The 27,505-nt window shown below is 45.0% G+C and overlaps 1 protein-coding gene across 1 annotated transcript; it reads left to right on the top strand.

Moving 5' to 3' along the window:
• Nucleotides 1-17,632: 17,632 nt before the first annotated feature.
• LOC127302946 (ABC transporter G family member 36) lies at nucleotides 17,633-27,177 on the top strand. Its single transcript, XM_051333682.2, has 19 exons — nucleotides 17,633-18,028; nucleotides 18,140-18,594; nucleotides 19,453-19,529; nucleotides 21,156-21,209; nucleotides 21,306-21,396; nucleotides 21,496-21,797; nucleotides 21,888-22,169; nucleotides 22,269-22,585; nucleotides 22,691-22,851; nucleotides 22,935-23,201; nucleotides 23,295-23,521; nucleotides 23,608-23,940; nucleotides 24,020-24,310; nucleotides 24,486-24,569; nucleotides 24,655-24,788; nucleotides 25,659-25,886; nucleotides 25,976-26,147; nucleotides 26,263-26,517; nucleotides 26,614-27,177. Exons 1-19 carry the CDS (start codon nucleotides 17,667-17,669, stop codon nucleotides 26,869-26,871), a joined length of 4,350 nt encoding a protein of 1,449 aa, XP_051189642.1. The 5' UTR covers nucleotides 17,633-17,666; the 3' UTR covers nucleotides 26,872-27,177.
• Nucleotides 27,178-27,505: the final 328 nt, after the last annotated feature.

The raw sequence follows: 27,505 nt of genomic DNA, 5'->3' as shown, positions 1-27,505 counted from the left end.
CACGCCTAATAAATTGGAGAGGGAGTAGTTGTGTGATAACATGTGTCAAACAGATCATGGTCGTGGAACGCGCCACGTGTACCATATCGAAGAAGAGAGGAATCGGTTGTTCAGTCAAAAAATCATTGGAATATTTCAGCATGTGCAAGAAGAAATGCGGGATCCCCCTTCCCCCATATCCAGCAAAAAGCAAAGTTTAGATCGCTTGTCCCGCCGCCTTGCAGCACCGAACCCAGACGCGACCAGGATAAACCAAAACCCAGACGCGGATGACGAGCATGCGAATCCAGACAAGGGGCTATGGGGATTGGGGAGCAGTGCAGTACCCGGATAGCAGAAGGGGGGAAGCGGGTAGCGGTGGAAGAAGGTGGCCGCTGAGGGAGAGGGAGGGAGGACCGCCTCCGTCGGGGCCGAGGAGCACGGCGCCGGAGAGCGCGGGAGGCGCCGGCCGGCGATCTCTGCCGCATCGACCTCCATGGCAGCCTGGCAGGCAGGCAGAATGAACTGAGCTCCATGAACAGCTAAGGCCCTTTTCCAAAGCCCATGAGTCAGTAAAGCCAACTAAAAAGGGTTTTCCGCGCGGGATGGCTTGTTGTTGGTACCGAAGGCCGGCCCATGTAACGTTTTACACGTAAGACGCGTCCGGCTAATTGCTACGCGACAGCTACAACTCACACTCACACGTGCCCAAGGTGTTATGTTATGTGCCTAGTTGTCCTCATTGTTAGGAAATAAAATATGTGATCAATTGTGTATGGGAGGGATGCCTCCCAGGAGGTGTCTGTTGGGGAAGAGGTGTCTTCCCAACACACCCCTTCAGCCTGTATATAAGTGGAACTTCCACACTGCAATCATATTGTTAGATAATATGCTTGTTGTATTACCAGGGGGCCAAAGGCCACAATATATAGTACATGTACAGGTGCAAATATGCAGGAAGCCCCCTAACATATGGGGAAACTACAATGTACAGATATATACTCTAACACCCCCCCCCCCCGCAAACTCATGGTGGATCCACAACACTGAGTTTGGAGAGTAAAAAGTCATGCTGCGCTCGAGTTTGTGCCTTTGTAAAGAAATCCGCCAACTGCAAATCTGAAGGCACATAATGAACCGCAACAACCTCATCCTGCACCTGAGCACGTGTATAAAAAGCATCAACACCAATATGCTTGGTCAGCTCATGCTTGACCGGATCACGTGCAATACTGATAGCACACATCGTCGGACAAAAGTGGAGTGGGTGTCGTAACGAGAGACCCCAAAATCTGCCAGCACCCCCCGTCCCCAGGTCACCTCACCCATCAACAAACCCACAGCCCGCAGCTCAGCCTCAACACTCGAACGAGAAACCGCTACCTGTTTCTTCGTCTTCCAAGCAACAAGCGAACCACCAAGAAACACACAGTAAGCAGAAAGTGAACGACGATCCGTAGGATCACTCGCCCACGTAGCATCCGAGTAGCACTGGAGCTGGAGAGAGCTAGAACGAGGAAAGAAAAGGCGACGAGTGATTGTGCCACGAAGGTAACGAAGAACACGGAGGAGATGACTGTAGTGAACAGTGGTAGGAGCTGAGACAACCGACTCGAGAATATGAACGGGATAAGAAATATCGGGACGAGTGACAAGCAAGATAAACAAGACTCCCAACAAGATGACGATAACGTGTGGGATCGGGAAGAGGATCACCATCGGTAGGACGAAGCTTAACATTAAGCTCCATAGGAGTATCAACCGTGCGCTCATCCCCAAGAGCAAGACGAGTAAGAAGATCTGAATGTACTTCTCTGAGAGATAGAAAAGCCATCGAAGTGGAGGAAACCTCAATCCCAAGAAAATAGCGAAGAGGACCAAGATCGGTCATGAGAAACCGATCACGAAGACGAGCCTTTACAAAGGCAATATACTCGGGATCATCACCGGTAATGATCATATCATCAACATAGAGAAGGAGAAGGGTGCGTCCACGAGGAGAAGTGTGAACAAAAAGTCTTGGATCATGAAGACTAGGAGAGAAACCAGCAAGAGTCACCACAGAGGCAAAGCGCTCAAACCAGGCACGAGGGCCTGTTTGAGACCATAGAGAGAACGTCGAAGACGACAAACCATCCCATCAGGAACAGAATACCCAGGAGGAGGCTGCATGTAAACCTCCTCACTCAACTCGCCATTAAGAAAAGCATTCTGAACATCAAGCTGGGAGACAGACCAGCGGCGAACAGAGGCAACAGCAAGAAGGGTACGCACAGTAGTCATATGAGCCACAGGGGCAAAAGTCTCATCATAGTCACGGCCGTGCTCCTGCTGAAAACCACGAGCCACAAGACGCGCTTTATAGCGCTCAAGAGATCCATCAGAGCGAGTCTTAATTTTATAGACCCACTTACACGTGATGGGACGAACACCAGAAGGGGGAGAAACAAGATCCCAAGTGCCAGTGCGCTCAAGCGCAGCGATCTCCTCAGCCATGGCAAGCTGCCATTCAGGATGACGCTCGGCATCCCGATAAGAAGTCGGCTCGGAAACGACGGAGAGACCATACTGACTAGGAGATGTAACGAATCGGAGCACGACGCGACGAACAGGCCGAGAAGGGGAAGGTCATCCGTAGAAGACAAGTCATCGAGAAGAAGAGGAAGAAGGGACGAGAATCGGAAGGAGCCGAAGCCGGAGAACGAGGAGTACTAGGTGGACTAGACGAACGAGAAGATGGCATCGAAGGGGCGCATCGAAGTAGGATGGAGGGGAGGAGGGACAGCAGGGGGTGCATCCGGAAAAAGAAGAAAAGAGATATCATCCACCGGGTAAGTACCCGAGGTGGGGCGAGGATAGAAGGGACGCGTCTCATCAAATGTGACGTCACGAGAGATGCGCATCCGGCGACCAACGGGGTCCCAACAGCGATAGCCCTTATGCTCATCACTGTATCCGAGAAAAACACACTCAACGCATCGAGCGGTCGGTTTGGTGCGTTCGCGAGGAGGCGAAGGACATAGCAGACGCAACCAAATGAACGGAGAGTCGAGTAGTACGGAGAAACACCGAGAGACGCTCGAGAGGAATGCCACCTCGTAGAGCAGCGGAAGGCTGAATGTTAATGAGGTGGGCCGACGTGGCGACGACCTCAGCCCAGAAATGTGGCGGAAGAGAAGAGGCAATCATCATAGCACGGGTGGTCTCAAGAAGATGACGATGCTTACGCTCGGCGACGCCATTTTGAGCATGCGCGCCGGACAAGAAAAGCGAGCGAGGGTGCCCTCCTCGGCAAGGACACCACGAAGGTGCTTTGAGAGATATACTCACCAGCGAGAATCAGCACGGAACACACGAATAGGTGAGGAATGCGAGTGCGGACCATGGCCGCAAAACGCCGATAAATAGAGAGCACCTCATTTGCGAGAGTGCATGAAAAACACCCAGGTGTATCGTGAAAAATCATCAATGAATAAGATATAGTATCGATGGCCCCCTTTCGAAGCGAAGGGAGCCGGACCCCAAACATCCGAATGGACTAAATCGAACGGTCGCCGAGAGACAGACACACTAGTAGGATAAGGAAGCTGAATCTGTTTGCCTAACCTACAACCCCGACGGTGTAACGACCCATCTCCGCAGATGCAGACCCCTTTAAGGCCACGATGAACCAAAGACGACGGGCGAGAGTCACAAAGGTGACCAAGACGATGATGCCACTGCTGAAAAGAGCCGGTGACAGAGGCAACAACCGGAGGAGCAGCGGCAGATGAAGTGGCGACGGAAGGAACACGAAGCTTGATCTAACTCCCAAAGCCCCGGAGATCGACGGCTACGAGGGCCGGCTCCAACCAGGGCCTGGGTGCGACGATCCTGAACCGCACAAGACTCAGCATCAAGAATGACGCGACAACGAGAATCGGTGAGCTGGCTAGCGAGAAAAGGTTCATACGAAGGCGAGGAACATGAGAAACATCGAGGGACGAGAGAAAGAGGGAGTAGAAAGGGTGCTGTACCGAAACGGGAATAGAGGTACCATCGGCCGTGACAACACGGACAGGAGAAATAAGAGACCGAAGAGCGAGACGGGATAGAAGGCGAGAGGTCATATGAAAGGAAGCTCCGTAATCCAGATACCACGGGGACGTACTGTGTAGAAAGTGGTGGTCGCATGCCGAGAAGAGTCGATCCACAGAACCAGCGGCACCCGGCGAGGAAGAGTGCAGGTAGCGAGCAGACCACGAAGACCCCGAGAATGTCCCGATCGGAGAGTGCAAGCTGCAGAAGATCCCGAAGAGCCGGCCCTGGCGACGATCCTGAAACTGCTGACGTAAACTGGGATCCCGCGTCCAGCAGGTGGAGGAAGTGTGGCCAACCTTGCCACAGTAGGTGCAATGAGGACGACGACGGAGACTCGGACCGCGAGGCTGCTGACGTAAACTGGAATCCCAAGCATCCAGCAGGCAGTGAAGCTGCGCTATCTCATGCGCAGAGAGGGGCGCGACTGGAGAGGTCGACATACAATCAGGTGCCGACGAGGAGCTATCATCCACACGCACAGAGGCCACCAAAGGGGGCGACGGAGAGCACCACGCCGATGAAGACAGAGTCGGCAAAGTGCGGTCATAACCACGTGAAGAGGCCGCGAAAGTCGATGTAGAGCGGCAAGCCGACACAGACGGAGTCGACGAAGCGCGGCCATAACCGCGGGAAGAGGCCGCAAAAGTCGATGTAGAGCGGCGGGCCGACGTAAACGAAGTCGGCGAAGCGCGGACAGAGTCGCGTGAAGAGGCCGCAAAAGTCGATGTAGAGCGGCGAGCCGACGTAGACGGAGTCGGTGAAGCGCGGGCAGAGCCGCGTGAAGAGGCTGCAAACGGCGACGAAGAATGGCTAGCCGTCATACACGGAGGCAGCGGACAAATACCAAGTACCGAAGGGAGACCAAAAGAGGAGGCAGGATCAGCGGAAGAAGACATAGCTCTTTTTTTTTTTTTTTTTTTTTGCTCTTTTTTTTTTTTGCTCTTTTTTTTTTTTTTTTTTTTTTTTTTTTTTTACTGCACACGGAAGTCAACCAGACAGACAGCAGCTCCAAACGAGAGCAGAGCGGGCAAGGCTGGAGGCGGACGAGCAGCAATTGACAGCAATTGGAGAGATGAGATGAAGGAGAAGGTACAGAACGCGGTCAAGCAGTACTAGTAGCTGCTGCCTCGAAAGTGTGGAGGTCTTTTTGAGTGGAGATGGAGATCGGATCTGGCGGGGCAATGGAGATCGGATCCTTACGGGGCTGGCGGACGCGCGGGCCGGGGAAGAACGCGGACGGGCCGGAGAAGAAACGCGGCCGGGGAAGAACGATCGCGGAGGAGAGCAGCCCAGGTGGAGGACGTCGGGCAGAGAAGCTCGGCGTCGGACGGGGCGGGCGGGCGGATCAGCTTTCCAGGTTCACCGATCGCGCGGAAGAACAGGAGATCGAGCCGGCCAGATCGAGGTCGGACGGGCGACGGGAGAGGAACAAGCAACGTCGGCCGGGACTAGAGGATCAATTTTGCTCTGATACCATGTTAGATAATATGCTTGTTGTATTACCAGGGGGCCAAAGGCCACAATATATAGTACATGTACAGGTGCAAATATGCAGGAAGCCCCCTAACATATGGGGAAACTACAATGTACAGATATATACTCTAACACATATAAGAGAATCATTTGCTTCATTTCTTTGTGTCTCTTCTCTTTATACTCTAACACGTTATCAGCACGTAGATTCTACCAAGAGCATTTGGGCTAATCTGAGCATTCGTCCGCACTCGTCCAGAACTGAAACTGATCAGGACATCGTCCATTCGGTTTTGTCTTCCTGTGTTAATCAATGATCTAGAATCCAATTCATTGAATTAAACGCAGATAGAGGAAGATTGAAACGCGTAACTGCCGGCCACCGCATGTAGCCATTCGGCAGAAACAACGCATGGATTTTTCAAGCGCGGAGGACATGGCGGAGACGCCTTTGGCCTTCTCAACCGGCGGCGCGCGCGACCCTGTGTTTTCAGCCAACCGCGCGCTCGGTGGCAGCCCTCTTGCCGTGCAGCAGCGCTCATAGGCGCGGCGGCCCTTGGCCTCGTTACCGCAACAACCGGTGGCGATGACAGCCCACAGAAGGCACAAGGCGACGGACGTCCTCGACGATGTCCATGCCCATGGAAACGAGGCGATCTTCGGCGCGGTCCGTTCGTCCTCGACTTCTCCTGTATATGAAAACCGGAGACAAACAAGCATGTGTCCGCGGCGGCACGCGCGACCACGACTACACGGCGTCCGCGGCGGCGCATGGACGAAACCATCCATGCCGACTCCTGGAACGGAGGCTTGGCATGGCATACAACGTGCTCCATCCGAAGCAACGGCGGCAGACACGCACACCACACGCAGGGCGGCGGCGACGCCCACGACCAGGACCACCCGGCGTACGCAGCGGAGAAACACTTGGTCTTCACGATCGACAGCGCGCAACGCGGTCGGCAACCCATTTCCGCTACATCGGGTGGAGGCGCCTTGTCCTGCCTTTGCGTGGCTGCGCGTCCGCATCCCAGGAGGCGTCCAGGAAACTGGCGGGCTCTTGGCCCGGCGGCTTCCGACGCGGACGGACCTCGGCCCCGGCGCGGAAGCAGGCGTCCACCCCGCGCGGCCGCGTGCAGCCGTCAAAGCATGGCGCAGCGGCAGCCATGAACGGCAACTTCCGGCAAGGCCGGCCGGCGCGGGAGAGTAGAAAACTATCTCTTTAACGATTATGTAAATCGTCTCCCCTGCATTAAGTCCATAAAATATGTGGTTCATCTCTAGATTTTTCAGATCTTGAGATCTACACTTTGGACTTATGGAAATTGCAATTGAGTCTTGTTGGACTCTTGCTGTTTTCAGCAGTTTGACCATGTGTTTATTGTTATTTGCGGGGCTTGAGAGCAAATATACATAATAAATTATTGTGTCATGCTGAATCGCATAATAATTGATTATGCATCATTTTACGTGATGTAAAATGACGTATGTATTACATTAGTAATACGGTTGCAAAGCAACAATGACGGCTCCATCATTCTTATAGAATATGGAATTTGCTTGCAAATTTGGAAAACATCAGGTAGCAAAGTGTATGACACTTGCATAACTATGTCAAGTTTATACTTGTCAATTAGAAGGTAATTGATATGTGGCATCTACTACTTAACTGTTGATTATGCACCGTTACCTTAAGGTCTAAATTATGTCATTATGACATAATGACCCCTTCAATTTTGCACACAACTTATGGATTGCATGATGGCAACGAATTTATTTCGTTCTCAACTGCGAGGTCTACACCGCCATGCGGTGATTACCTTCAATGTGTTTTAATTAACACAAGGTTGAAAAAGCTCCATAAGAGTGAGGTCTACATTATTTAGTAGTGATTATCTCATGTGTTTCAAGCAAAAATGAAGGCAATAGTTATGGCATAGTATCATAGCAACGAAATATTTTTTGTTTAAAACTATGATGTCTACACATCTGGTGACTACCTTGATGAAGTTTTTCCAAGTGCTTCACAACTTCATAGCATTTGTCATTGGTTGTGACTTTACTGTCACGTACTCCATCAAATGTGGAACCAAGACATTGGCGACGATAACATCGCCATGTTATGCTCTGAAGAGAATTATGCAAAATACTTGCATAATTTGGTGATTACCTTCCATGGAAACACAACTTATGAGACGCCATCATAGCTACGAATTAATTTTCAGGCACAACTGAGAGGTTTAACACCATTTTTGTGGTGATTACCTTCATGTGTTATAAATAACATAAGGTTGTGGAGGTTATGATCGATGAGAATGTCCATAAGAGTGAGGCACCACTAGGTGGTTGACTACCTCCATGTGTTTTAAGGAAATTAAAGGTTTGTCCCTTTTGAGGTGACCGACTTTAATTTGAAGATCTACACCACATTGTGGTGTTCTGGTGGAAGGCTTGACTTATGGTCACTACGAATCACCATGACCATGATTATGCGCAGCCATAGCATTTTCATCCTACTTAATTTACTGATGGTAAATTAACGCATGAACATTCCATGCATCATATGGCTGACCTTTCTTGAAAGGTAATGCGATGAGATGACATTATGTGGGAGTAATCATTTAACATGGGTCCTGGACATTGATGATTTTGTCGACCCGTGGCCATGTCGCCACAGAAACTCCACATGTAGATAATGCCATGGCTATTTATAAGATAGCATAATCGCAATGACTCGATTCTCAAATTGAGTATTTAAATGGATGGTGAATATCCATTGTCCCTTTTGGGACCCCCCTTAATGAGATATATTATAAGCATCACACAAATGACTATTGATTCGTGTTTGGGACAGCAAGTCCGTTAAGGCTTATAAGTTTTTTTTGTCTATAAATCAACATTGGGTTGAGATTATATGATAAGGCAATTTCAGATACATATCTGATTGTAAGCCCTTACTGCACTTTACATTCTCCTATGATGGTAAATATAAATATCATTTTTATTTCAGAGCAAAAATATGATGAACTTCTTATGAAGGATCTTCATGTTCAATGGGTGTTATACCATTGCCTGAAATTCATGCTTGCGCTCTTAGTGCTAAGCAATTTAGTGGTTAAAAACCACGGAGAGTTGAATGTAAAGTGAAGATAAAATGACAAATAAAAATGGAGTATAAATCTCAAAAGGGAATGGATCATTTAAGAGAAATGATCGCAATGAAAACTCTCAAGTTTGTCAAAGGGGTGGTAGTACGAAATATCGTACAAATGGTTACCAATATGTCAAGTATTGGATTGAATCATACCACCGGCTCCTTATCGGAGAAGGCAAATGAGTTTAATGGGATAAGATTGAAGTTCAACTTCAAAGGAACAACCAGAAAATAGTCTGGCATTGTAGAAGGAAACTGACTCCTTCACAATGATGATATGCTTGTGGATGATTATGCCCAAGATGTCCTGGAGATTTTGCTTAGTTTCCTGGTTATTCCAGATATCATTAGCCTATTCTTGTACTACTACATGTAGTATAATTTGCAACATCTTGTCCCGAGGACATGATTGTTGAGAAAATTGAGTGTATGAATCATTTCATACTCAATTTTGTTGCGTACACACTAATTTTTCTTCCTTTATCACCATGGTATGGGAAGTTAGAGAAATTATTGACAATTCTGTTGACCAACACTTGACTGTTGCAATATTCCCAACAACCATAAAATTTTATGTGCACTGGATATGCCATAAGGGAATTAATTTTAAGGCACTCTCACCTTAAAATTCAGAATGAGCCACACATTACTCTTGAAAGCATTCAAGAATGTATGTGGATTACTCAACCATTGTGTGGGTTATGTTGGTGCTTCGTGGTTGCACAGATGCATCTTGAAGATGGTCTTATGTGTGTATCATTCACACAAAACCATGTGAATACTGAATTAAGTGCTCAAATTGACGAATTTAGAGCAAAGTATCCTAACGTGGGATAATGCCATTGGAATGGAATTTTCGTTGAATTTGATTCACGAACATTCAATGGTCATATTCAGTATATTTTGTACATACCCACAATGGTTTGGCTAGATCTCTTCTGAAAGAGAGTCAAAGTTGCATGGCCAATGTTACAGAATTGTGATTTGCCAACATTTAGTTGGTGGTAACATGCGAAATCACACGCCGCATGTTTAACACTGCGTCCCCTTGCAGTTTGTACGTGGAAATAGGATTTCCCATATGCGGTAATCGGTTGCATCCGATATCACCACCTCGGCGTATGTCACGGGCCCTCACATATATTTGGGATCTATGTGAGGAATAACTGTGGTATGATTGTTAATCCGTCACATACCTTAACCCTGAAAAGGGAGTTAGGGCATGTACGATGATTGCTTTTGCAATAAGGACATTTTCTGGCATTAGGGGGAGATGTGTACCACACGGAATGCCAGGAAATGGCTAAGAAGTGTCGTTGACATTTGATCCACGTACTTAAGATACTGAACTAGAGGTTCAGGTTATGAGTAATTTGCATTTTATTGCAAATAATCTGCCAATATATTTACTAGTGACAAAGGTGTCATTTTGGTCATGTATCAGATTGAGTGGAGGTACCTAATAAACCACTCGTCTCCCCATATGAGAGCAAGAGGGGGAGAATTCTGATCATACGAGACTAAGTTCTCTTTGTTTTTGTTGGAACAAAAGAGATGGTCTCCCAATCACTAAATGTGGTTCAACCTGAGGTTGAATGACACCTGAAGGATGTGTATCATCCAGGACCCAGCACAGTGCGCACACATTTTTGTGTGCTGGGACATCGAAACACCTTGACTTTGTTGTTATGGGAAGTCACAACGAGTTGAGAGGCACAATGTGAATTCCACAAATGATACCGATTCATGGGAATCGTATATGAGAAAGTCTACATATGTCGACATATAAATCTTCCTGGAATTGCTAAAATCCTTTTGAGCCCTGAACCAAAATCCATGGAGAGTGTTGTTGCACTTATATTGGTTCAAATGAAAGGAAGCAACTGAGGAAGAGTAGCGCTCGCTCATCAGAGAGAGGTATTTATGATAGTAAAACATTCTCCTCATAAGTATCTCCCATAAGGGAAGAGAGAATGAGGTGGTGATAAAGCGAGGCTTTTGTAGCACAAGGGTTTTCGCAGAAACCCGACATCAGTCTTGATGTGGCATACCATCTTGGTATGAGTGGAATTATGTTTCGATTCTAAATGTCATTGGCAGTACTGATCCATGTGGTTGATGTATGTAGTTGTGCCTGCATACTCCCACTGGTCACTCAATTTGGACTTATATGTTAAAGTCTTGAAGGACTTAATATTCTGAATCCAAAGGAAAATCGCAACATGTGTGTGTGTCAAACTTCTGGAGTCATTCTATGACTTGAAGTAGTCGGAGATAATTATGTGGTACAACCGACTGGGTGAGTTCTTCCATGATAAGGATAACTCTAATATCAATGATTGTTGATGTGTACTCATGGGTAAATCCTTAATTGGATTTTACGTCACCTAAGTGGTGTTGATGATCTTATCATCAATGTCTTTATTCGAGACATTTGAGATACACACAATCATTTAAGACGGAGATTTGGGTCGAACCAAATCATGCTTAAGTTTTTAACTTGAGCTTATTCCCCCAGGAATAAATGTATATCAGTCTTCATATATCCCGAAATATTGAATAAGTTCAATATGGATATATAATATCGGAGACACATATGGTCATATTAGACCTAATATGGGATACCAATCCTTGAAAAGGTGGGAAGATGGTGAAGTGATAGATGGAGCTGAAGTTCCATATCTACCATCGGAGCACAGAGATATCTTGCAAAATACGTCAGGCCTGACATTATGTTTGTTGGCAATTTATTGAGAGTGCAATCCCCCGAGAGGTATAAGGTTTGTGTATGGATTATTCTAAGATATATCCAAGGCACAAAACTCTTGATTAATTCTAGTATGAAAATCAAGATGGGACCAATGTGTGATATATGATAGTGGATAATTATCTGATCCCAACACTGCCATATCAAAGACTGGATTTACTGGAAGAGTATTCAGAAGGAAGTCTTCAGAATAGACTCTAAATGGATCCTTCCGGTGATCATTCTGCAGAAATCATATGAAGCATCACAAGATGTGTATGATATCGCAGAATGATTGACCACATGTGAGTTCATGTGGAGATTCATTCGAATCACCTATCATTATCTACCAAGATAATGTCACTTGTATTGCTTATGAGTTATATTTATCCTCATAAATTACATAAATGTAAGAGGATAATTTGCAAACAAAATATTGTGATATTCACAGTATCTCTACCAACAGTTGTATTTCATAATTAAGTTTGTGAAATTGGTATGAGACAACCTTTAGGTTTGCAATGTTGAGGGGGAGTAAAATCCCTAGTTATAACTCGTTGATGATCTTCCGATCACTGATATTGTACTCTTTTTCCCTTTATGAGTTTTCCCTAAGGTTTCTCATATAAGGTTTTTAACGAGACAATATAAATACAAGTGCGGACGTATGACACATGGTTTCTCCTTAATTTTTCCCACTGGGTTTTAAAGGAGTTTTCGGTGGCATATCGTTATAATATTTCTCCTCAATTTTTCCCACAGGGTTTTTTAGGAGGAGTCTTTGGATTGCAATATACAGATGACAAATTGATCAAGGGGGAGTGTTAGGAAATAAAATATGTGATCAATTGTGTATGGGAGGGATGCCTCCCAGGAGGTGTCTGTTGGGGAAGAGGTGTCTTCCCAACACACCCCTTCAGCCTGTATATAAGTGGAACTTCCACACTGCAATCATATAAGAGAATCATTTGCTTCATTTCTTTGTGTCTCTTCTCTTTATACTCTAACACTCATTATGTAACTTCGTTATGTGATAGCATGTCAAGTCCACATGCTATTAGTACGGCTAAAATCCCCTTCATTGCCCATCCAAGCCTTAAACCTCTAGGCCTGCGACGAATTCCGGGGACGCACATGGCTAGCAAGTTGAACGGGGCAGCTTATCCGCCCTCATCTCGACGCGTGGAGCAATGCGGACGGAAGAGGCAAGAGTTGAGAGCCGGGAAAAGAACAAGGGGTCTTGCAACAAGCCTGGACCGAGGAGCGGCAAGCGAAGAGCTAGCGGCCAGGAGCAAGCAAAGAGCTAGCTAGATGGCAGCTTCGGCTCTTACTCTGGCATGGTAGCTCCGCCGCCGACTCTAGCACAGCGACACATGATGCCTAAGTTTGAAGGGGGGTGGTCTTCAACTTCCATCAAGAGAAATCAGAGGTGTATTTTTCTTAACTTTGTTGGATTGGTAGCTTTTTTTTAAAAAAAAACCATCATAGAGATGCAATTGAATTTTCTCTATTTTTTGCTTAATTGCTAACTAGCATTGATCCAGCATTCGTATGCAAAATATCAGTATGAGTTCATCGGTACACTACAAAACTAGATTTGGCCTGTAGAGAAATGAGGCTTTGCGGGTTGTGAGATTGGTTGTGAATAGCAGTGAGATTGTGTCTGCTTCGCAGCTGGTTGATATTCTTCATATTAGAATTTCTTGGAGCTCCAAACAAAAGGCTAAATTAGTGTGGATGAAAAAAAATATGTGTATGAAGAACCTGAGCACTCCCATCAGCTGTTATAGATTTACGAAAACTATAAAGCTAATCGCAAATTTAATCTTTTTTTTCTATGATTTGTGATGTGGGTGCGCCAGATTCTAGTAGTGTTGATCCACATGGTGGTTCGATGGTGTTGATGATTGTGAAATAGCTGTTGCTGATCGTGATGTATCTTCTCAATTTACAAGTAGACTCTTGCATTGCAGGATTCGATGATGGCCAAGAAATGTTTGTGAGGTCTCTTCATATGGAAATCATAGTCGATTCCAGTAGGATAATTGTTGATCAGATTATTGAGGAGTTAAAGGAGAATATAACTTAAGGCTCTAATCAACACGTACATTTAAGGTGGTGGCACTTAAAAAGGAAAGATTTCATCTAATCCAGGTTCTCTGAAGGAAAAAAAAAGTTAATAAAAGGGTATTGTTCCTTCTTTGCGATTTCAAATATGGTTAAAAATGATGATGTACCTGAAGGAGCATTTTGAGCTACGTAGGTGTTTATCCGGTCCAATCAAAAGTGCTACCCAATTCTTGTCGCTGCAACACATTGATGTTATTGTATGATCCTGCCATGCCAAAGAATGGATGCTAAATCCATAGGTCTTGACCTGCCACAGTTTTAAGTGCCACACTACAGTATCTATGATGCTCTTTGTACAAACTTTGCCAAGCATACGGACAGTTCTTTTATGGCCAGTGCATGCAATCGATACTTCCAAGTATCTTAGAAAATGCTCTCGTTGCATTTTGTGGCATGATCCTTGTAGTATTTGCTTCATTTAGCCCTCTCAAATAGTCTTTCCCCAACTTTCCCACCACCACTCTACAGAATCTACACATGCGTTCGATGGCAGTGAAATTAGTCATGTGAAGGTAGTCGCCTTGTGCATCACTAGGGGCTCCATATGTAAGCCTTCCCATGCTAGCAGTGCACTTCTGGATGGACATGAAACCAAACGTGCCAAAGACCTCATGCTCCAGATGAAGTACTTTTCATACTCTATCACGCTATGAAGATCGATTTTCCATGAACATGTCCTTGCTCATCTTGTGGCAGCACTCTCCATCCCTGCTGTTACCACTTCTTCAGCTCCGCGGCTTGCATTTTTTGAAGACAAAGCGAGGATCGACAAGTGCTTCTGAACTTCAACACTGGAGGTGACATCGTCCTATTATCATCGCTATCCATGTCTACTATGCAAAAGATACCATTAATAAAAACAATGCCGACAAGAGAGGAAAGAAGCACAAGCATCGTCGCCTACAAAACAAACGGCCGAACACTTTGCGTGCATTGTGGACGCTCAGAGTAGTCGTCGCGCTCTGGCCCGATTTGGTGACCAACCGGCGGCGAAATGGTTGGCTAGGTGACAGGAGGCGTTGTGGAAGCATGCACATGTGAACTATTCTGTCGAGACAGCCAACAAAATCGGTAGCAAAGGGAGGGGAGGCGCTTCACAAAATAGAGGCGGGAGAGGGAACTGTGTCGGCTTTGGTCACTGACAGGTGGTATCCGTGTTGCTTTTAACATACGTGGCAAGGGGTGCAGTTTCCATCCGTGTCACCGAGGGCGTGCCCTCAGAGCGGACATGTTTAGGAAACTAGACACCATAATAGACCGCGCTGAACCGAAAAGACCTTTGTAACGCGCGGCTAGGCTCAGTTAGTGTCCGCAACTGCTGAACTGGGTGCATAGAAATATTTATATATATGTGCTTGCCTCCCTCTCCATTTTTGTGTCGCTTACCTGCCACTCGGTGCCTCCCTTTCGTTGCCACCCTCCGGCAGAATGACAACGCTATATACGGTTTGTAGCTATATTACTAGGATTTATTTTGTTGGTGTTCTGTTAGAAGTTAATTAAGATCATGCACGCTCTTGTCTGGATGAATGATCCCCATGATCCAGCATGATTCCTGTGAGTCCGTTTTCTTAAGACAATGAATCAATCAGTATGCATGTAGGTAGAGAGGGGATTGAAAAATCGCGACTCAGCGACGTTTGTTGGGCCAGACGACCGTTGCACTGGCACGAAACATTATTATACTCCTTCTCTGGTGAGTACTATTAATCACTATGTAGTACTAGTAGTATTTTCTGTCAGTGATCTGTTGGAAGTTAATCAAGATATTGCACGTCCTTCTCTGCACAGAATGCATGGTACCCACGATCCAGCGTGCTGCCCATGATCGAAGATTGTTCTCCCATCAGACGATCCGTGAGTATGTAGGTGCATGCAGAGAATTGTTCTCCACTAAAAAACCCAACTTAACGTCGCTGGGCAACAGAATCGTTGACCTTGAATTGGATCGATGTCGAGGATGTGTAGAGGAATCTTTCCGTCAAAATCACGACTCACCGTCCGGTTGGTAGGTGAGGGTCCGGATATGTACAGGATATTTTCTGTACAGAATAAAATCGAATCTTCAAATATATTCTGAATTTGGGGTGGCGGTGAGTTCTACTAATAATAATCTTCTGAATTTGGATACAACGATCTTCAGTTAGAAACTGCCGTATGGTAGGCAGAGTATAGCGTGAAGGGTTTCGACGACGAGTGCAGCGCCAGGTGGATACCTTCTTCCCATGCCGAAGACCACCTGACTCCAGCAACCAGCAAGCCGCGAAGACCACCTGACTCTGATGGTCACGGACAATTATCCCTGCTCGTGCTGAACTGTCGACTGGCACAAGGGAACCATCAACATTCAGAGTTAGATACATTCGCAAACAAAACATTCAGAGTTAGATTACCCTCTGACAGAGGCTTCCATCGCGCAGGAGCTGCTCTTCATATGCCTAAATAGTAAATATTCTTAACCTTGGGACTCGATTACATTTTTTCCTTTCACAATCTCTTCAGGCTGGTGGTGGCGAGGAAGTATGACTGAATCAACGGAGCACTGATGAAACCTGTCCGCCGTGCGACACTTGAACAGGAATTATAGGCTTGTCAGGCATGATTTAATTTCGGATGAACCAGACCATCCACAACATTATCATTGTATTATGTACTTTTTCTGTCCCATAATATATAGGATGTTACTATAACCAATACAGCTCCTCTAACATTCAGAGTTAGATTACCCTCGGAGTTCAGTGCAGATTTTGTGACCCCAAGCTCCGCTGAACTTAGAATTTTCAAAAATAGAAAAATGATACTGTATTTTAATGTTTTCTAAAAAATATAAAACTATTTATCCACATGTCTGCATAGTGATGCCAAATAATACGTTCTATTTTTTTGCTACACACAATTCACAAAATCGTGGTTTTTTTGTGCAAGCCATATATGAAAATAATTTCTGATGAAGATTTGGCCGTAGATACTAAACATGTATATTTTCAGAATATTTTTAGAACAAAATTTACATTTAAAAAAAACGGAGCTCAGTGTAGCTCAGGAGCCACAACCACTTTTCGAGTATATGGATTGTAATAACATGAGTGAGTATTATATCATTATATAATATAACCTATATATCAAATTGAGGGCTATAGAGAATAACACGTCTCTTGTAAATCCGTCACCCTCATGTGACTCATGAAACCCTCACCTCCATAACCCACCCTCTCATCCACCGCCCCCACCTTCGCCGCCACCGGCATTCCCTGGTTGGCAAGGCGGGGACGCGCAACCACCTCTTGCTACATTGTCAGAAATGGGGGTGAAGTTTCGCTTCAGTGATATTTTTGCGGTACTTTCGCACACGCAAAAAAGGCCGTTGTACTACGGAAATCCAATTCAGATAACAGGTGCATATCAATCTATTGAGTGAAAACTTATTTGAAATATCAGAAGAATCTGACATAAAATTCCATATGTACAGACATTCTATGTTCGCACATAATATTTTGGAGGGGGGCGGGGGAGAACATTTTTTATGTCCCATGTAAAAAGGGAAAATTTTAATGCTCCAATATGAGTTGTCAGTCTACTTTTTTGTCTTTTTTATAAAAGCCACCTAAAATATTCCTTTTCCAAGAAAATTTGTGTGCAGACATAGAATGTTTGGATGCACATCAGAAATTTTATTTGAAAATCTTTTGATATTTTTAAAATGCATTTTCTTAATAGGGTTTATTATATACAGCTATGACCCAAAAAAGCTATTCTTGCTCTAGTTGTTTTGATTGGTGGTGTACTTATACAAGTACAAAGCCTAATAGTTTCAGCTAAACTAACTCAGTTTTATATAAATAATAAACAGAAGGTGTGGTGTGGTGTGGCTTGTAGGAGTAGGCCAGCTTATACATCGTGGGCACACGCAGTTGAAAAGATGCACAATTATGATGCAATAATAAGTGAACGCGGGGGAATTTCATTGTGTGCAACAGTTAGACTTAGACGAAGAATTATGTTTTCTTCCGCTGGGCTAGGCATTGTCGCTAGCTATACCTAGCCAGCTTCGCGCGCGCGAGGAGGAGGACGTGGTGCTGCTGTGGCCAGCTTCACGCGAGAAGGATGGACGCGACGGCGAACATCCAGAAGGTGGCGAGCATGCGGCAGCAGGGCAGCCGGTCCATCTGGCGGCGCGGGGACGACATGTTCTCGCGGTCGCGGCGGGAGGACGAGGACGAGGAGGAGCTGCTGCGATGGGCCGCGCTCGAGAAGCTGCCCACCTACGACCGCATCCGGCGCGCCATCCTCCCGTTCCTCGACGGCGGCGGAGGCGATGACGAGCCCCTCGCGGCCGCGAGGAAGGGGGTAGTGGACGTGCACGGCCTCTGCCCGCGCGAGCGGCGCGCGCTCATCGACCGGCTGGTGCGCGTCGCCGACGAGGACAACGAGCGGTTCCTGCTCAAGCTCAAGGACCGCCTCGAGCGGTGCGTTGCGTTGCGTGCTAGCCTAGCATGCAGCTAATCAGCTGCTCTATCGCGCGCTGCGTCGACTGATTGTTGGTTTGGTCTGGTTTGTTTGCTTGCTTGCGCATGCAGGGTTGGGATCGAGACGCCGACGATCGAGGTGCGGTTCGAGCACGTGGTGGCGGAGGCGGAGGTGCGCGTGGGCGACAGCGCGCTGCCCACCGTGCTCAACTCCATCACGAACGCGCTGGAGGAGGCCGGGAACGTGCTGGGGGTGCTCCCGAGCAGGAAGCGAACCATGCCGATCCTCCACGACGTGAGCGGCATCATCAGGCCGCGCAGGATGACGCTGCTGCTGGGCCCGCCGGGGTCGGGGAAGACCACGCTGCTGCTGGCGTTGGCGGGGAGGCTCGACAAGGACCTCATGGTCTCCGGCAACGTCACCTACAACGGGCACGGGCTGGAGGAGTTCGTGCCGGAGAGGACGGCGGCGTACATCAGCCAGGACGACCTCCACATCGGCGGGATGACCGTCCGGGAGACGCTCGCCTTCTCCGCGCGCTGCCAGGGCGTTGGCACTCGCTATGGTACGTAGCGTAGACCCAGTTTACTTGGATTCTGGGCCTGGTTACACAGCCCAGTAGCAGCCCATGAACTGCTTTTGTTAAGCCCATAAACGAGGCCTCTCCACTGTAACTTCCAACTGCCTCCTTGCGCCGCCGCGCCATAGTACGTCGCCGGCAACCCCGTCTGCCTCACCGCAGTAAGCCAGCATGGCTCCCGGCTCCCGCTGTCGCGCGGCTCCGGCGCACGCCGCTGTTCTCCGCGCCCAGCGGCGCTTTCCCCACCATCGCCCCCGCGGCCCGCCCGCCTCGGCCACGCGCGCCGCCACCAAGCACCAATCCCCTGCCTTGCCCTTGCTCGCTCCTACCCAACAGGAGTTAACGTAATAATGTCTTCAGTTTTAATTTTCTGTAAGTTTTGGATACTCATTAAGTGAACCTTGATTTCATACATTGTGGTCTCAATTTTCATTTGTAGATGGACATATTTTATAAATCAGTGGAAAAACATAATAAATAAAAAAAAGCAACTCCACCTCCACAAATCGAACGAATTGATGTTTCAGTATTTACTTTTGGCCTGGGGTTTGCTCGAATCCTAGACCCGCCACCCTCTGCCATGCACTGAATTCATTTCTGCGGGGTTTGCTTGAGATATACTCCCTGAGGTTCCAAAATAATCATCGCAACTTTGTCTAGATGCGAATGCATCTTTCGGATCTAGGCAAAGTTGCGACACTTATTTGGGGGGAAGTATTGTGATCTGTATAGCTGGGACTTTTTATATTTTCTTTATTCATTGATGGGCTTAAATCTTTGGACGGGGCGAGCCCCACCCTTATGCTTGGTCCCTGACAAGTTCCATTTTTGCTATGTGGTTAGATATGCTGACAGAGTTGGCGAGGCGAGAGAAGGCAGCAAATATCAAGCCTGACGCTGATATCGATGCGTTTATGAAGGTACGTAAAATTTGCAAATCCAAAGTAGTAAATCAAGAAGATTCTGCCGATTCATCAGTTCGGTTTTCGTGATACAATTAAAACAATAAACCATTTATGTTGACGAGATATAATTATATTAAATATATAGAATAGAATGGCCAATCTAGCTAGTACTATTGGGCTAAGCTGTATCATAACATGTTATGAATTTCGAGAAAAGGAAACAAATTTAACCGCTTATCCTGACAAGACAATGATAGATGATGTAGATTAGTTCAGCATCAAAAAATGATGTACACAACCATTTTAGCTGAAATAAAACTGGAAAGTGGAATAGAACTCTAAATTAGTGTATCAACTTAATTTTGTTCCAAAAATCTGCAAGATGTAGCGATGCATCTATAAGATGTATGCCGCCACAGTATAATAAAGGCAATCGACATGAATTGAGTGAAGAAGAACAAAAGAATTCGTGAACTTTTTGTTGTCATCATAGCTCACTCTGACATGAAGCTATGAGAAAGTGGTAACATGGGAAAACTGTAAGTACATGCATAGTTACAGCATAAAGTGATGGAGAAGAAGAATCGAAACGCCGATACTAGACTGACGTACTCCCTTTGTTTCAATATAATCTACATTCTACAAATTTGAAGACAAATTAGAAGTCATTTAATAGTACTACTTAGATATGTAAAAATAATCGAAGCTACATTAAAATTAATGACATCCAATAGAGAGGGAGAGCAAGTTTTCTTCTTTTCTGTGTTTCTGTTGATTATCAAGAATGCAATCACTGACTAAAACCTAAAATGTAGATTATGGTGGAATAAAAATTTAATGTAGAATGTAGATTATTGTGAAATGGAGGGAGTATGCCAATGAGATACAAGTTGTGATGAGTGTATCGTAAGAAAGAAGAAACATACTGTTGGGGTAGACACACACGAACCTTAGATGTTGGAGGCAACAAATAAAATCAGAAATCAATTTTATTGTGCTAAATAATTTAACATGATCCGTGAACGGAAAGAAAAGCTATGGTGAGAGCAATGGATAGAGAATGCTTTAACAATGATCAATAATTATGTTAAACTGCATCTGTTGTGTAGACTGTAGAACATACACAACATAGTAAATTAGGATCAATACGGACATGTACGGTTGCATTCTCAACTCCTGATGCTTGAAAGTACGGTACCTGAGTGCTGTAACTACAATATCAATAATTATGCGGACGGTGTAGGAAATTATTGGTGATATGAGCATCAGTTTTTTTATTTAAGTTTTGAATGAAAGGTTCATATAAATGTGTTCTGGAATGATCGTAATAAGGTGTTCCTCCTTTGGTATCCATTTTTGTGTAAAAAAAATCTATCGAAAAAGCATATAAACATATATTGAGGCAAACGAGTAACATATCAGAAAGTAACTAAATTGGTCAAATAGATTTAGTATCATTTTGTTCTTTACGCATTTGCCTTCATAGTTCTATTATTCTTAATACTATGCATGCATCTTCTGTTTGATACAATAGAGACTGTTAAAATTAAGCCATCTGTCTCTATACATGCAAATGGCTGGGTCACTTCGTTAGTTAAATTTGAACTGAGGATTTGAAACTTTCCTGCTCATCTTGGCTAGGCATCTTCAATGGGTGGACTGGAGGCCAATGTGAATACAGACTATATACTGAAGGTGCCTGCAGCTTTGAGCTACAGTTGCGAGTACCTTTAGACTGAATTACTTAAAATATATCTTGTTCATCATTTCTTACATTACTACTCGGTGCAGATATTAGGACTAGAGATGTGTGCAGACACGATGGTAGGAGATGAGATGCTGAGGGGCATCTCGGGTGGACAACGGAAGCGTGTTACAACTGGTAAAATAGATAGGATTCCAGCTCCATGTAATATCATGAAAGTCAAATGTTAATAAACTATTAATGTTTATACTTCTACATCGATTTTTTTTTCTCTAGGTGAGATGCTGGTTGGGCCAGCCAAGGCACTCTTCATGGACGAGATCTCAAATGGCCTTGATAGCTCCACTACCTTCCAGATTGTGAACTCGCTCAGGCAGTCTGTCCACATCCTTGGTGGCACAGCCGTCATCTCTCTGCTGCAGCCAGCCCCTGAAACGTACAACTTATTCGACGATATCATCCTCCTCTCAGATGGACAGATCGTGTACCAGGGCCCTCGTGAGGATGTGCTTGAATTCTTCGAGTCTGTGGGGTTCAAGTGTCCTGAGAGGAAGGGCGTCGCTGACTTCTTGCAAGAGGTACCTACATTGGCATGAGCACCACCTTCTTACGTCTGTACACGTGGCTATTTTTATTGATAAACGGACATCTGTGCAAATACTGGACAGGTCACTTCCAAGAAAGATCAAAAGCAATATTGGGAGCGGCGCAATGAGCCCTACCGTTTCATGCCGGTTTCGGACATTGTGCGTGCGTTCCAGTCATTCCACGTAGGGAGAGCTATAAGAAATGAGCTCGCTGTGCCATTCGACAAGAGCACGAGTCATCCAGCAGCTTTGACAACCGCGAGGTATGGTGTGAGTGGTAGGGAGCTTCTAAAGGTGAACATTGACAGGGAGATCCTCCTCATGAAGAGGAACGCTTTTATATATGTGTTCAGAATCTTCCAGGTAAAATACAAATTAATACGAACACATATATTGTTTGGTGTAAGATGGATCTAAAACCAACATTGGCATAACGGACTCCTCGGTGTTCTAACATTACAGCTGATCCTCAATTCATGTATTGTAATGACGCTCTTCTTCCGTACGAATATGAAGCACGACTCCGTGGCTGATGGGGGCATCTACATGGGGGCACTCTTCTTTGGTGTGCTCATGATCATGTTCAATGGCTTTTCTGAGCTTGCACTCACTCTCTTTAAGCTGCCTGTGTTCTTCAAGCAGAGGGACCTTCTTTTCTACCCAGCATGGGCCTACGCAATACCCTCATGGATCCTCAAGATCCCAATAACATTTGTTGAGGTCGGTGGCTATGTTTTCATAACGTACTATGTCATGGGGTTTGACCCAAATGTAGGCAGGTGAGATTTGGCGGCAATCTATTTTGTTTAACAACGGTGTATCGTCACTATCCTATTTAATTTGATACTGCTCTATAATGTTCTGAGGGTACTTGTGGTTACCAGGTTCTTCAAGAATTATCTGCTTATGTTAGCAGTCAGTCAGATGTCAGAGTCACTCTTTCGATTCATCGCCGGGGCAGCGAGGAACATGACCGTTGCAAATTTCTTTGGACCATTTGTCGTTCTAATTTTTATGGTTTTGGGCGGGTTCATTCTAGTAAGAGGTAAATGCTCATCCTCTTGGCCCAGTAGTCCTTGATAATGCACCTATTTCATATCTAAGTCTTCGTTCTCTTTGAACCTGCAGAACAAGTGAAGAAATGGTGGATTTGGGGCTATTGGATATCCCCACTAATGTACGCGCAAAATGCCATCTCAGTGAATGAGTTCTTGGGTCACAGCTGGGACAAAATCTTGGATAGCACCACCTCTAACGAGACTCTCGGTGTGCAAATCCTCAAGTCGCGTGGAGTGTTCCCAGAAGCGAGGTGGTACTGGATTGGTTTGGGTGCATTGCTCGGATTCACCTTGTTATTCAACGCTCTCTTCACTCTTGCCCTTACATACCTTAAGAGTCAGTACACCCATTATTAGTATTGTGCTCAATTTTTCATTGGATTTGTGATGTAATCCATCCTAAGAATAGTTTCTTCCTGCGGTTTTTCAGCATATGGTAACTCACGTCCATCGATATCTGAAGTTGAGCTAAAGGAAAAGCATGCCAATATTTATGGTGAGGTTATGAACAATGATCACTTGGATTCACTTAGCAGTCATGGGCCAACGCCAGTTGTTTCAGAGGATACTAGACCAGTGGGAAGGGGAATGGTGCTTCCATTTATCCCGCTTTCACTCGTGTTTGATAACATCAGATACTCTGTTGACATGCCACCGGTAATTGATATAAGAATGCTTGTGTTGAATAATCATCACCAGTTATTTTCGTTAGTTTGTAACCTTGCGTATGAAATTCGTTTCAGGAAATGAAAGAACAAGGAGTAGTAGAAGACCGATTGGAGCTACTCAAAGGTGTTAGTGGATCTTTCAGGCCAGGCGTACTAACTGCACTGATGGGTATTAGTGGTGCTGGCAAGACTACTCTGATGGATGTGTTGGCGGGGAGAAAGACAACGGGGTACATTGAAGGAAACATAAGCATTTCAGGATATCCAAAGAAACAAGAAACCTTTGCGCGTGTATCAGGATACTGCGAACAGAACGATATCCACTCTCCGCATGTCACCGTCTACGAGTCTCTGCTTTTTTCAGCATGGCTCCGTCTTCCGGAGGATGTAGATTCAAATAAAAGAAAGGTCAGTCAAACATAATAGCTATAATTATTTTTGGTCAATACCCAACAGATAATTTCTTACCCCTATTCTATGTATGCAGATGTTCATCGATGAGGTGATGGAGCTTGTGGAGCTCAAACCTCTGAGAGATGCATTGGTTGGTCTACCTGGAGTGAATGGTCTGTCGACTGAGCAGAGGAAGAGGCTGACCATTGCTGTGGAGCTCGTTGCTAATCCTTCTATCATCTTCATGGATGAGCCAACCTCCGGACTTGATGCCCGAGCAGCTGCAATCGTGATGAGGACAGTGAGGAACACCGTTGATACTGGTAGAACTGTCGTCTGCACGATTCATCAACCTAGCATTGACATATTTGAAGCATTTGATGAGGTGAGTGATATTTGACATATCAGATTTCTACCAACTACTCTGTAGTATACCCTTTTCAGGAAAAGAAAAAAAGCTGTGGATAACTGGGCTAAATAATGAATTCTGCTTGATTTTTGCTGGCTGTTTAATGATCAACTATGTCGTGAGGTCTAAACTGTCTAATCAATGTTTGCAGCTTCTCTTGATGAAGCGAGGTGGAGAAGAGATCTATGCTGGTCCGTTGGGCCATCACTCTTGCGAGTTAATCAAGTACTATGAGGTAAACTGATACTACATGAATCTGAGAATACGTCAATTCAGCTTTCTTACTAATATTGATAAGTCTATGGTTTTGTATTCTTCAGGGGATTCAAGGAGTCAGTAAAATTAAAGGTGGCTACAATCCGGCAACATGGATGTTAGAAGTGACAACAGTCGGTCAAGAACAGATGCTAGGTGTTGATTTCAGCAACATATACAAGAATTCTGAACTTTACCAGTGAGTTCCTTACTTACCATTCTACTAAACATTTTATTTCGAAAAGGATCCTACTGATCACTTTGTCATTTGGAATCACCAGAGATGGTTGAGCAAACAAAGTTTTGTAAGTATGCTATATAGGTAAAGTAAGTTAGAATACTTGTGGTAAACAGAACACAATTTAACCGTAGTTCAAATTATTAGAAGTTTACCACAGGTAACTCTGCATACGAGTAGACCATATATATATATATATATTTTTTTGAATTAAGGGTCTCCCGATTTCCATTAAAGAATCCAAGTCTACAAAGTTTTCCGCCTCCACAAAGCAACCACCATATTCTTTTTTGTTCCGCCTCATACGGCAACATCATCAAGAGGGAATACTAAAAAGATGATCAGCAAAAGAGGAATGAAACCTAACTAGGGACACTTTCCTAAGGATCACTCTCTTACACAAAGATCAGGTCTTTTTTGAAGTTGAGCCCCTGTGATGAAGTAGTAAGAGTGCTCGCAAACATTCGTAGGCAGCCCCTGGAAGTCTTTTCGCAGCAGCTTTTCCGCCATTTTTCATCCTTTCTAGTCTTCTTTTTCCATTTGTTTTTCATTACTTCTTCCTCTAAGCTTCTCAATATCCTAGTCATGGAATCCACGGCACCCAGCGCCTCCTGTCCCTGAATACTTCAGATGCGACTTGCTCCAACAGCTTTGCGCCCCGCTGCAACTCCAGTAGACCATATATATCACACCAAATTGAATGACTACCAGTTGTGCTATACTTCACTAGTGCTCTTTGACTTGGAACTCAGAGATTTATGCCAATTATCCTTTCTACAAAGCATATTTTTCTCAATGACAGATGTAATATTGGTATCTTTCATTTTGCAGGAAGAACAAGGCTTTGATAAAGGAACTAAGCCAACCTGCGCCGGGTTCAAGTGACCTGTATTTCCCTAGGCAGTACTCACAGTCGTCGATCAAACAATGTGTGGCTTGCCTGTGGAAGCAGAACAAGTCATACTGGAGGAACCCTCCTTACAATGCTATTAGGTTCATTTTCACAACCATCATTGCTGTTCTCTTCGGCACCATCTTCTGGGACCTTGGTGGCAAAGTGTAAGTCATGAAAAAGCAACATTTTATAAATAAGGCAATCAGCCACAATGCATGGGAACTTTATTTATCTCGTGAGCTTATTAATCCAGGAGAAAGGCACAAGACTTGTTCAATGCCATGGGGTCTATGTATGCTGCAGTACTGTTCATCGGTGTCATGAACTGTAGTTCGGTTCAACCCGTGGTGGCTGTGGAGAGGACTGTCTTTTACCGTGAAAGAGCAGCCGGCATGTACTCAGCCTTCCCATATGCATTTGGCCAGGTGAATGTTATTCTCCCATAATATAAACTAATCTGTTAAAGGCACTTACTTTCTGAGTTGGTGGTTGCATTACTGGGAGCCGGACTCTGATAAGTGTTAAGTTTACCTATCGCAGGTTGTCATTGAGCTCCCATACACACTTGTTCAGGCTACCGTATATGGAGTCATAGTTTACTCAATGATAGGGTTTGAGTGGACGGCTCCCAAATTCTTCTGGTACCTCTTCTTCATGTACTTCACGCTACTCTACTTCTCATTCTACGGCATGATGGTTGTCGGCCTCACGCCGCATCACCACATCTCCTCGATTGTTTCGTCCATGTTCTATGCCATCTGGAATCTCTTCTCTGGGTTCATCATCCCTCGACCGGTAGGAGTCAATCATCTTTTGCAGTCTACATTTACTACTCTTTCTTCAGCATTTCATAGCCTAATTATTCCCATTTTGTCCTGAAACCATGTACAGAAAGTGCCCATCTGGTGGAGATGGTACTGCTGGTTATGCCCCGTTGCCTGGACGCTCTACGGGCTGGTTGTATCGCAGTTTGGTGATGTCATGACGCCGATGGATGACGGCGTTCTCGTGAAAGACTTCATAGAGGACTACTTTGACTTCAAGCACAGCTGGTTAGGCTATGTGGCTGCAGTGGTTGTGGCATTCGGGGTGCTATTTGCCTTCTTGTTTGGCTTTGCCATCGCCAAGCTCAACTTCCAGAAGAGGTGACAAGTTAATGGCTATAAGAATCATTGCCTAGAAAGAAGTTGCATTAGTTGGGTCACAACTATGAGCCGATATGTGCATACTGTTTGACCACATGGAGTGGTTTAGGTTCATTAGTTATCTCTTGTACATCACAGAGGCCTTTTATTTTCTCATGCGTTTGAAGTACTGTCATGAAGCTGGGAACTAGACAGAAATTGACGTTTGATACCGGGTGCATATGCCCCCTTTCTGAAGAACACATTTCAAATTGTTAAAACAGAATACGTTTCAAATTGTTAAAACAGAATACCTTCCAAATTATTTATACAGGCCACACAAGAAGTCGATTTATCGACTTCGTGTTCATCTAGAATGTGTGGTTAATTCTTGGTAGGCTTTTTTGACATTGTGAAATAAATTTCAAACACATTTCAAACTAAGGGACAAGAGCTAAATCACCGTTCTCGGAACTAGATAAGTTCCTTTCAGATCTCTACAAGGCATCACTCCTTTTGGAAGAATAATTAGATCAAAACAAGGATAATAAAAATATAATGTAAGGGCGAAAAGAAAGAAATGAAGAAAAGTGTACAACACTTGTTTAAACATCGCCAAATTAACCGTGCACGAAATCTAATACAAAGAGCTCGTCGGA

The sequence above is a fragment of the Lolium perenne genome, chromosome 5 (assembly GCF_019359855.2).
Source record: "Lolium perenne isolate Kyuss_39 chromosome 5, Kyuss_2.0, whole genome shotgun sequence".
Taxonomy (NCBI): Eukaryota; Viridiplantae; Streptophyta; class Magnoliopsida; order Poales; family Poaceae; genus Lolium; species Lolium perenne.
This window is presented reverse-complemented; position numbering and strand designations above follow the sequence as displayed.

Coding starts and splice junctions, on each gene's coding strand:
- LOC127302946 (XM_051333682.2), top strand. CDS start 17,667: ATGGACGCGACGGCGAACATCCAGAAGGTGGCGAGCATGCGGCAGCAG. Junction 21,397..21,495: donor ACGGAAGCGTGTTACAACTG/GTAAAATAGATA, acceptor TTTTTTCTCTAG/GTGAGATGCTGGTTGGGCCA. Junction 21,798..21,887: donor TCGCTGACTTCTTGCAAGAG/GTACCTACATTG, acceptor AATACTGGACAG/GTCACTTCCAAGAAAGATCA.